Source organism: Taeniopygia guttata, chromosome 14 (genome assembly GCF_048771995.1).
Source record: "Taeniopygia guttata chromosome 14, bTaeGut7.mat, whole genome shotgun sequence".
Lineage (NCBI taxonomy): Eukaryota > Metazoa > Chordata > Aves > Passeriformes > Estrildidae > Taeniopygia > Taeniopygia guttata.
The window spans coordinates 1,326,638-1,338,662 of record NC_133039.1 but is presented as its reverse complement, the minus strand read 5'-3'; the positions used below and the strand labels follow the sequence as shown (position 1 = coordinate 1,338,662).

The following is a 12,025-nucleotide window of genomic DNA, read 5'->3' as shown; positions in this document are numbered from 1 at the left end:
ATTTCCATTTTCTTTAAAATTATCATATACATGATGCATAAACATTGAAAACTAATACTTGGTTTATGGCATTGCCAGGGAGTTGAATTCACATTCCACTTCATTTTCAGAATCAGTGTATTTGCTATAAATGAGGTTCAGCTACTCCTGATCTTTATATATAAATGTATTTATTTTATAAAAGTTTTGATTGCTGCTCAAAGAAGTACAACACACAGTAAACTGCAATAAGAGAGAAGTTATTTACATGAATTCCAGGATGTTGGTATTGATGACTTGACAGGCATAACAAGGAAACCCTGTTGAATGCCTCCAAGTGCTCTTGCTTCCAGCTTGAAGACTGCCTAAAACTTTTTTATTCAAAATAAGAGAATCATGATAAAAGCTCCAAATATTGCCAAGAATTAAAATTTAAAATAGTAATAAGCAGACACTGACTTATTGTGGTGAAATCAAGTCCAAACTGACTATGTGTCTCATAGTAGGCCTTCCATGGGGGCAGTTCCAGGGATGCTCAATCTCACCCATATGGGTGATCAGTTTTCTCATTTCCTGAACATTCAGTGCAGTTCCAATCATCACCTGCAAGCAAAGGAAAATAAATTAATTCTCTCCTTTTTCCCTTTGCCAGCAGACACAGACTAGAGCAGTACTTCAGCTACTATAACAAATAAATTCTGTACAAGGCATTAAAAATAAAAAACACCTACCAGACAATCAGAAGACAAAACCCAGCTAACACTGGGTTCATGAACCCATTAGTTTGGAACAAAATAAACTAGCAGAAATATCTCCCACATTACACTAGATAAAAACATAAGGAACAGAAGGAAGGATATTAGCTGTTGACACTCAGCAGTAAATAAATTTGCCCTGCAATACACATGCAGATATAGCCACCTCTACTACATCAGGAAATGTGTTATTTATTTATTTGAGCACAAACAGTACTTACAGACTTCCTGCAAGCTCGAGAAGCAAACATCTGTCTGACCCTGGAGGGCCTGCACATCACTCCAGGGCAGTCACTCAACATGAAAATCAGCTCATCTATGTCTTGTGGACCAAAAGTCCAGTTTTTGCTTGTTGGCAGTGATACTAATTTCACTCTTTGAGTTACAGGAGCTGGAAGGTTTGCAATGACAATAAAGAAACAGAAGTATGAGAAATTATTTTTTCTTGAGAGAAAAGCTGAGAAACTACTTCCAAATGTTAATATGATGTGATGTGCATATATACTAATGTTTAAATTTAATCTTTTGATGGATGTAATTAACTAACCAAAGTGGTAACTATGGCAGATGTCCTTTTAACATCAACCAAAAAGTTAAGTTTGCAAACTTGAAAGCAGGAAGATCTACTTTCTATCAAACCCTTCAATTCCAAAGAACAAATGGTTTATGAAACTTTTTTGAGTTTATGTGACTACAGAATCACTCAGGATTTACAATGGTAACAAACTGATAATTAATAGCATTTTAGACCAAAGAAACCTTTGGATATTCTGGAATGAAAACTATGGAAAAAATGTGCAGTGACTTCCCAAAAAGCAAAGTGGTACCACACTCTGTGCATTTTCATTATCCTCACTATATAAGGGAAACAATAAGGAACTTGCAGGTTACAAAATTTGCTCAAAAGAACAAAGCAAGTCACTACTAAAGCCATAAGGAAAACCAAAGAAAATCAGTTACTAATGCTATCTATTCATTTTAAATTACTAGATTTACCACTTCCCCACATTTAACCCTGCAGGTGTACTAATAAAACAAAAGAATTTTAATGTAACATATCCAGAAAATGCACATCCAGTCATGTAACCAAAAAGTAACAACAGTCTTCAAAAAAAAAAGCTGGCAAGATAAATAATTTACAATGTTTTGTTAAATCATGCAAGGAGACCACAGAATCATAAGTCTTAAAAAAAAAACATCCCATATACAATAATGCATTTTATTTCAAATCCTCTGATCACAGCCAAGTGAATTTATGCATAATCAGTTTAAACCTTTGAACTCTTTTACTTCTAGCAATTCTGGTCCAAACTCACCATTTTCATTTATGACAAAATCAAAGCCATTTTTTCTGAATATTTCCAGGTTTTCAATCAATACAGTTTCATTTACTGCTGTTAAATTGAGATTTTGAGGCCTGAGAAAAAGAAAAAAGATAGTGCTGCATAGATACACAGTGCAAAGCATTAAAGACAAATTTCAGAAACAACCTAGAAATATTTAATACAGAGCTCTGTAGTAAAACTTTTCATTCTGCTGTGTTAAAAAAAAAAAAAAATCTCACTACTGAACAGTTGCTTCCAAGTGTTACTCAGCAGATGAAGTCAGTTGGGCAGCATTCCTTGTTGCAGGACCAGTCTCCAATATCCTACCAAACTGTGGCTTGCTATGAAAGCCCACGAGAAATCTGTTTGATCACTGACTTGCTGCATAGCTACAACTGCATCCCTGGAATTTATGTTTCATGCAAGGATTGACTCTTAGAAACACAGAATATAAAAACCACTTTAGTCTCAATGGTTCTGAATGTTTGAAACGCTACATAAATATAAATCAGAGATATCCTTCTGAAACACTGAATTCAACTTATAACATGTTATTGTTAAAACACAGAAAATACTTACACTATCAGCTTCTGACCTTGGAGAACAGTGTGTTGTTGCAACATCTCAAAGTTGTATTTCTCATCAGTAGCATGTTGGTCAATTATGAAAAGATCAGAATTCAACTTTGCTATTATAAACCCCAAATTGAACTGGCCAATGATTTCCATTTTTGCAAACATTTCTTTACTGTATAGAAAAAATATAAAGAGATTATAAATTACACCTTTATCAGTTAACATGTAAAACTTAAAAACTTCTGTTTCTCCCCTGCAGAACACACTTTATATTAAAAAAAAAAAATCTCATTTAAGCAGGATATAAATGTTGTAAATCTGCCAACGACCTATGAGGCCATTTCTGGCAGAACAAAATCCATAATTAAGACAGGTTTCCCCCATTTGTGATAATAAAATTAGAAGCAGGCAATATGGCAATAGCCCAGGTAAGTAACACTGGAGATGGCGTTGTGGTTTTGAAGACAGCTGACATATTTGCCTTCTTTTCACAATTAGAAGACTTTCCTAACATATTTTTTAAATCCAAATATTAACAAATAATAAGACACTGACTGTCCCCTGATCACCTGAATGTAACTTATTTTTCCAGGTATGTCTCACCAAATTTCATTCACACAAGGGACAAATATAAGCTATGCAGTCTTTTCAGTGTGCTGTCAAGAAGTTTGGTGTTTCTCTGACCGAACTGCAATTTACAAGGCTGATCTAAGCCAAATCGATGATGTTTGTGGCCTTTTTAGTGTCTTTTTCCACATTCTGTTTGCATGTAGTTCAAGTAACTGATCTGTCAGTAAAATAACTCATCAAATAGATTTTTTTTTCTGACATTAAATAAAAAAGAGACCCAAATCTAGCAGGTACATGTAAGCCTTTTTTCCACCCACAAGACAGGTCTTATATTTTTGCTTAACTAATTTTATTAACTAATGAGCAAAATATATTAAACAAGTGAAAGCAGAAATACCTGATTTCTTTTCTTAATTCATCTTCTGCTACTTTATTGTCCCCAGGACTAATTTTTGCTTTAAATCGTCTGTAGTTTTCAGTTTCTGTATTTTTCTGTTGTTGCTGTATTACCTTTTTTACTTTTTCTGCCAAAACCTTCATAGAGAATTCAAGAGGCACAATTTTCTTTTGAACTTCCACCAGTACATCAACACTAGTGTTCTTCACTTCAAGATATTTACCTGCCTTGGAATCATCTGCTTCACTTTTAAACTTTCTGCTTTTAAAACGTTTTACTCTTAGGGAACAACTATTGGCTTCTTGAGAAAACTTGTTTTGATCAGTCCAGTCATTCACTTGATCTAGCTTGGGTTCAGTGCCCAAGACCTCAACATCAGAGTCCAGTGACTTCTTACTGCATCCAGCAGTTTTAAGACATTCCTTCTGCATCTGTTCTTCTGTGCTACAGAATTCTTCCTCAGAATTAATTGCACTTTCACTAATGATGCAGCTTCCAGCTTCTGGTGTACTACATCCAGCATCTGACTCAGAAATACTACAGAATCCAGAATCTGCAGTGTCTTCTAATTTGCTCAAGTGTCTCCTTGGAATTGACACCTTTGAGTCCAACTTATGACAACTTTCAGCCTTCTGAATCGAGAAATCCTTTTGAATCTTTACAGTACTCCCAGTGGTATCAAGTAACCTTTGTCTAGGGGAACTGTGCTGTTTTACCTTTTTAGAGCTTTGAAAATTACTTTTTGCTGCTTGATGGAGAGAGAATGACTCCCTTAATCTGGCAAGAGTTATTATTCTTTTGTCTTCACCACTTGGATTTTCAGTCTCAGAGTCAGACAGCACGTCTGCCTGAGGCTTTTCTGCCTCTTCAGGAAGTGTCTTCTTCAAGTTACCTAATGAAATCAGAATACAGAGTATTTCAAGATTCTAAGTTAGCTGGAAACATGAATTAAAACAATGTGCTTTAGGAAAAAGAATGAAAAGAGGTAGAAAAATACAATACTGCTCAAAGGAGCCCTCAAGCTTCAGACAATGAGTATAGGGCTGAAATGCATTAATATCAAACACAGAAACAGTTACATCTTGAAGATATTAATGACACTACTAAGAATGAATTTGTAGTCTCTTTTTAAACCAGAACAGTAATCAGTCCAATCAGCACATTTATTTATATTACCAAAAGAGTTTAATGACAGAGTCACAATGAAAAGTGAATTGCTCTTACACTTTAATGGTCACTATAAAATTCCATTGGCAAAGTGTTAAGGAGCTGACACAATGGACACTTAGAGTATATGGGATTTGCAGGTCATTAGAGGTCTTCAACCTCGTCAACTGCCAGTCCAACAAGGATTTTACTGCAGGTTAATTTAAAATAACAGTGAGACTCAGGCTACAACTGATTCTGTATGTCAGCAAAAAGGAAAATTAGAAACGGCTCTTCTAATTGAATGAAAGGAAGAGAAGGAGATGATCTTGACTTGGGAAAGTAATCTTGAAAGACTGCACAGTCCCAAGAGAATCATCAATTTCTGTAGATAACATAAAAGAATCAAAGTTTAAAATCCAATAAAATCATGCTTAATTTTCGTATTTTATTTATGACCCCTTAACCATTCTTTCTCAAAGACATTTTCATAAAAAAATCATAGGTTTCTTTTAGTATCTTGGGAGAAATCTTTTGCAAGCATTATCAAATCATTCTGTGTGAATTTTTTGCTCCCAAAGTTGACTGTAAATCCTACTGTGCTGGCATGTGTCATTTCCATAACAATCACTTAATAACTTAGGGTCCTTCTTTATTTTTTAATTTAATTTTTTTTTTATTTCTTCTTTGGGTTTTTAAAAACGTATTTTTCCATCTTTAATTCTCTGCCATATATCATACTCAAAACCTCCACATTTTGTGTCCTACCTGCAATATCCAGAAGTTTCTGATTGACATTCAGTTTGTTAACATTACTACCAAACATCTCCATCAGAGAAGTCTTTAGAATTGCTAATAAAAACTTTTCCTCCTGAAGTAAAATTTGTCTTTTGTCAGGAGTTACATTGATGTCAACACACTCTGGGGAAAAAAAAAAATGCAATGTTATTGCACAGAATTAGTTCTGGTTTGCTTGCCATTTTTTTCTGCAAATCAGATTTAACTGCCTCAACATCCCATCAAACAAACACATGATGCAAGTTTTCTTGTATTTAAGATGACCTCTTCCTCATCACTTAAGAAGTTATTTTTGAGTATAGAAAAGGGGAGGAAAAATAGTGGAACCATAGCTAGATTCTATTTCTCCCTCACCAACTGAGCATTAAAAAATCATCAGAGTGCAGGAAGTTACACAGATGAAAATGACAATATTCTCTAAACACAAACATCATCGAAGAATAAATTGTGATAGCCTTTACTGAAGTCACTAAAAATTATTCAGAACATACCAGAATCTACCCCAATGTTAAGGACAACAAATGGATACTGGTGTTTATTGTGTAAGTGATAAACTTCATTCACAATCTTGACAACCTGCAAAAAAGGTGAAAAAACAATAAACTTCAAAAATATTATCTTCTACTTTGCACCAGTGTATATTAATTAATGTACTAAAACATATATTGGATGATTAAGATCTTGTTCAATCAAATAGACACAACCAAGACAAAAACTTGAGACAGAGGAACTTCTACAACCAAGAAACAAACATACAAATGAGCTACTAGTCCTGAGGTTTTCAGAGAATATTGAGTTAGTGGGGCTGATGACAAAACACAGCCTGACCTTGGCTGGATCGCAGGGACGTTGGTTGATAAAGAAGAACTGTCTGTCTGTTGTGCTCCTTCCAACACCATGATCACAATGAGAAATGAAGCCACTAATACTGTTGGATAAATAATAAAAAATGTAAGAGTAAGGGAAAATGGATGAGAAAGGCATGTTTAAGGGGAATGTATTTTATAAGGAGTTTAAGGAAGCACTATTATACAGCAGCAGTGAATATGTAAGTACACATTTCCTCTCCCAATTCCTTGTCTGACAAAGGCTACTACAAAACTGCATCCCAATAACTCCTATGCTGTTCGTGGCTCTTTTCAATAAATCACACCTTTTTATTTTTTTACTTTTTTATTTTAAACTTTGGTTTATGGTAAAGTGCCACAGGCAGCAGTGGTTTGTACCTTCCTAATTACCTATAAAGATTTTGTGGCATGTCTGCAGGGTTGAGTCCATATTCTTCACAAACAGCTTCACTTGGAGGAAGCTGAACAAAAGGAATAAGGCTCTGCAACTGCAAAAAAAGGGAAGGAAGTGAAACATCAAACTTATATAGATTTTTCCCTTCTATATTTTTGTCATTTATTAGCCTTAAAATTTATTTGAGAAAAATGCTGGGTTTTGGCTGACCAACAGCTGACCAAGACAAACACTTAAAATATCCGAACCTACTAGAAGATAATAGCACTATTGGTTGATAAACAGAAAAATGCCTCTAAGAAATGCCTGTTCTCATCCTCTGATATCACAATGTGTGCTTTAGTTATTTCACAGACCCTTACATTACACGTACACAGGCAGAACAACAAAATGATTGACAATTTGACATATAATTGACCTAAACAAGTTTGATGCTAAAATAAAAGGCAAAAAGAGTAATAGTCCTTTTCTTTTGAAAGGACAATAAAACTATTAGAAAATGTGTTATTTGAATCACAAGCTCCCGAAGAACAGTTATGTTTACCAGAAACATTTTCCCAGTCATGCCACTATTATTTTTCGCCATTAAAGCAGCTTCTATCAATTTAAGCATTCAATACTTTAAAAACAATAAAAAACAGCTATAAGCTAAACATTCTATTCAGATAACACTCGATTTTCAACTATGTTTGGTGCCACATGGCAAGACAAAGTTACATCTTCCCTCTTTCAGCCACAGCGTGAACAGGGTTTGAGATCTCTGTATGGGCACTGTGGAGGGAAAAATTGTTTATCAACAGCCAGCAGCTATAAACCACTCAATATTTCTGATGACTGTAATATACAGTTGTAGAAAGGATGCTTCTGAGCTTTTTTCAACTCTACTCTCATCTAGAGGATAACAACTGTTTTATGGCTATTCCTTAGAAAGAATCACAGTCTACAGCTTTACAGGGGCTGACTGCAATCCCATTTAAAGGCTATCCAGAATAAAATTAGTTTCATAGGAAGAGCTTGCAAAAGTGGATACGCTCCAATTTCAGTTCTCCAGTTAAGACTTTCACATCACAGCATTTTAAGGATTTTTTAAATAGCTTGTTCTTGTGACACACAGTCCATTTGCTGACACAACACCTCTTTAAAACTGGTTTCAGAGAGATATTAAGCCATGACCCATCTCCTAAATCACTTCCCTTCCATAACACATCTGTGAGCAGAACCAGGACTTTGGGAGCCTGTGGAGGCTGCGGTGTCTCTCCTCTGTCAGCCTGTAGAGCGTGCTGCAGGCCAACACTCCAGCCTCTCACACCTCACCAGGAATGAAAAATCCCTCTGTACAGCTACATCCTCTCTCTTTTCAATAATAAAAGCAATACCTGTTTTTGTCCAAATACTGCTCCAATGTTCTCCTTCAAACTGGGACTTCCAGCAGTGGATATCACACAGGTTTTTTTCCCCTGGCCAACTTGATTAGTGCAGTTAATCCGCACTCCTTTGGAAACAATACAGTAGGCCTGTAACAGCTGGACCATTTTTGCATATTCCTATTAAAGGAAAAAGAAAGTTCATATTTATAGGAAATGTCTCTTTTTAAAACACAAATGTATAAACAAAGCATTCAGTATCTGCAGGAAACAAAGCGGGGGAGTTTCATCCTTAAAATCTTTACAAACAAAATTAAAAAAAAAGATAAATAGTACTTTAAAAATAAACCGGATGTTTACAAGACCGATATTTAGTCACAACACAGTAGTCCCTGGTTTCAAAATGCAGATAAGTGATCATGATATGGATTCTTTTCCAAATCTGAGAATCTGAGAATGTACCTTTAAACCCAAATATTGCAAAGCAGAAGAGAAAAGCATACGAGAAGACTTTTGTTATTTGATTAAGATGTAAGACAGGTATGAAATAGTCTGTAATCAGTGCATTCTACAGAGAACTGAGTTTCATTTAGCAGTGATTAAATACTGGGGGATGACACTCCTTTGAATTGAGCATTTCTGACCTTACCTTTTTGATGTTTCTTTGGAACTCTTTATGCCGCACTGGTAACGTATAAAACAGCTGCTGGATGCTGACAGTTGTTCCCTGCTGTCGTGGCAAAGGAGTCTTCTGAGTAATTCTGCCATTGTGATCAAACACCAAACGAGTCCCAACCTTTGCTGACTTATGACAGGTGAAAATGGTAACATCACTAGTGGGATGAAAGAGGCAACAGAATTATTCACTGAGCACCATATCATTTTATCTATTCCTCATGACAAGCAGCATAGAAACTACAGCGATACTATTAATTGAATTAAAACAACTCTTCCCCATAAACAACTAAGAACTACCTGCTCTTTAGAGTAGTGTAACGTTTTCCTAGCTACACATTCTTATTTGTATCCCTTTCATTCCTCTCTTATAAAACTCAACATTAAAATTTAATTTTGCTGCACACTACATTCCTCAGTCTAATAGATACCTGCAGCATTGTGTACAAAAGCTGATTTAAAATGTATAGTTGGTCTGAAAGAAATTTAAGTACAGCTTTAATGAGTTACAACTTAACATCCAACAGTTAAATATTACAGTGTTTTACATCAGAAAATCAAATACTCATGCAAATACACAATCTCACACTGTAAAGATCTGCATACTTAAGTAACACTAAATTCTGTATATAAAACGACCAATTAGGTGCTTAGAATAACAGAATAATTTTGGTTGGAAATTACTCAGGATGTCATGCAATCTATTGCTCAAAACTGACCTAACAGTAAGGAACTGCAAGTTTCCAAAGCCCCACTTGATCAATAATGGTAAACTGAAAGGGTGCTGTGTTTTTGTGCATATAGTAAGTTCCTACTACTAATAAATAATATTAATTACCTTAATGCACACAGTGAACTCAAAGCTTCACCTCGAAACCCAAATGTTTCAACATGTATTAGATCAGAAAAATCTTGTATCTTTGATGTGCAATGTTTCAGAGCTGGAAAAAGAGATTTCAAATATATATTTCACTTCAAAGTGACACTGGTCTATGTAAGTAGATTCTGTATGCATATCAAGAAGCAAAACACCTTCTGTATCATTCACTGTATTTTACATAACGATTAAAGACAAAATAGTGCTTGCTTTCCCTTTTTCCTATAAACAAGATCTCTTTAAAATCCTCAGATGCACCTGCTATTTCACACTTGTATCACAGATTTATTCAGCATTACGGGTAGAAGCTCTAGAAGATGCCTCAGAGCAGGACACAGTACCTACCTCTGCTGCTGGCTGGACCTGCTACAGATTTTGTCCTGCCAGAAAACAGCTGCAGCCTGTGCTGTGCATGGTAGACAGAGGACAAGCACAAGCCCAGACCACCACAACAGCTGAGAAGGACTCAATCCACACCATCAGTGCAGCATCAGTCACCAGGTAACAAACTGCCCTAGCAGCAGCACCCCTGAACTTTCACTGTGCTGGAACAGCAGCAGATTGAGTTTCTGATGAACCAAAAACATACAGTGAACACCAAAGTTACTGAGTGATGCTCTGTGGGGAAAAGATTCCTAGTTGTTTTATCAAAAAAGAAATGCCAATATTTCTACTGCAGTGGCTAGCTGGATTAATCAGACAGTATTGTTTCTGCTCCCATTTTGTGCAATTCATCACTAGCAACTGGGAAGTTTGACAGCCAGGGCAATGTCAGCTCCTTTATAATTCACCTTTCCACACAGCTCAATTCCTTCAACAATGCCCAATGATTAAACAATAATTAATCCACAGGGACTTTTATAAGATTTCCACCTCTGTGATTATTTGTATTGCTTGTGCCACTTAAATAAGCAAAGAAACCAAAGACTCTTTCTGAGTTACAAGACCTATAACCACAAGAGCACTACAGAAAATCATTCTAGTATTGCTCAAGTCTTGCATGTAACACACACATCATGCAAAAGCCAAGTGTCCATTAAATATGATTAAACTAAATGCCCACACTTAAATTATGAAAAAAATTCAACTTACTCAAGCCTTCAAAGTTTTCTTCTTCCACTCCAACTCCATTATCTGAAACTTCTATCAGTTCTGCCCCATGATCTTTAAGTTTTATATCTACAAAATTGAGTCATAAAGTATTTTAATTCTTTATGTTCAGACATGGTATCAATTTTGCACTTGAAGTAAATTTTTCAAGTAACAGCTTTCCATGTCAAAATTGAATAATAACAGAAAAGAAAAGAAATCTGATAGCTGTCAAAAGTTAGGTCAATCTAATGCAAACCAGTCTGTAGTTCCAGGTAATTCAACTTCACTGAACTTCTGCCTGAACAGAAGTTTTCCCAGTTATCCCAGCCACCATCCTGGGAGCTCTGGAAACCAGCCCTGCGCTAGCCCAAGGCCACTGGCTGGCACAGCCTTGTGACCACTGCTGCATAGTGGTGGCCATACATATTTTTAGTGGCCAAAGGGGCTAGAAATCAAATAACACGATCTCACATGCTGCTAGGAACGCAGCTGAAGTCTGTGAAACAGAATGTTTTATTAACCTGAGCTGTAAAATCACTGCAAAGATGCTTGGCCCAAACAGGGTATTTGCCTAGATTTGTTAACATGCACTCGGTTTTGAGGAAAAGGACGTGCTTTAGAAGCCGATGAAAAGTTATTAAATTCGAGGAAGAGTTACCGATGTTGGTAGCTCCGGCATCCAGGCTGTTTTCCACCAGCTCTTTCACGGCCGTGCCGAGGCTCAGCACGACCTGCCCCGAGCAGATGCGATGGACAGAGCCGCGGTCGATGGGCCGGATGGCCCCGGCGGGCTGCGGGCTGGGGAGAGAAGGACAGCAAAGCACGGCGGTGAGAGGGGCAGCAAACCCCCTCAGGCTTCCCCACACGAGCGGGAGGGGAGGCAGGAACCGGGGGAAGCCGGAACCGCGCCAGCAGCCGGGGTACGGCCCGTGCGGGGAGCGCGGCTGCCGTGAGGGGAGCAAAGCGGCCTGGGCTGTGGGGCGAAGGCGGGGGCCTGAACCGGTGCACACACTCACCAGGGCGCAGCCGCCTCCATCGGGGCCGCGGCGGGGCGGGACGCGCCGCGCTCCCCTCACGCCCCCGCCCCGCGCCGGCAGCGGCCGGAGCGCGCCCGCCCCGCACGGACCGGCCTGTGGGGACGCGCTCCGCCGCTCAACGCCAGCCAATGGCAGGAGGGCTGACGGGCGAGCCCGTAGCCCATTGGGTGCCGCGCGCGTCAGTAAGCGCCGC

At 37.6% G+C, this 12,025-nt stretch overlaps 1 protein-coding gene across 1 annotated transcript; it reads right to left on the bottom strand.

The window, feature by feature from the left end:
- Positions 1-153: 153 nt before the first annotated feature.
- Positions 154-11,946, bottom strand: PMS2 (PMS1 homolog 2, mismatch repair system component). The gene is made up of 15 exons (XM_030285007.4): positions 11,812-11,946; positions 11,454-11,593; positions 10,796-10,882; positions 9,665-9,767; positions 8,801-8,984; positions 8,164-8,331; positions 6,784-6,881; positions 6,374-6,473; positions 6,037-6,121; positions 5,516-5,668; positions 3,602-4,493; positions 2,639-2,806; positions 2,051-2,151; positions 956-1,125; positions 154-582 (listed from the first exon to the last, which is right to left on the bottom strand). Exons 1-15 carry the CDS (start codon positions 11,829-11,831, stop codon positions 439-441), a joined length of 2,613 nt encoding a protein of 870 aa, XP_030140867.4. The 5' UTR covers positions 11,832-11,946; the 3' UTR covers positions 154-438.
- Positions 11,947-12,025: the final 79 nt, after the last annotated feature.

Bases quoted from the DNA above. Each gene is read 5' to 3' on its own strand.
- PMS2 (XM_030285007.4), bottom strand. From the start codon at position 11,831: ATGGAGGCGGCTGCGCCCTG. The intron at 9,768-10,795 runs GTAAGTTGAATT...CTCTTTTTCCAG, and splicing joins AGAAAACTTTGAAGGCTTGA to CTCTGAAACATTGCACATCA. The intron at 2,807-3,601 runs GTATTTCTGCTT...TTTTCTATACAG, and splicing joins GAATTAAGAAAAGAAATCAG to TAAAGAAATGTTTGCAAAAA.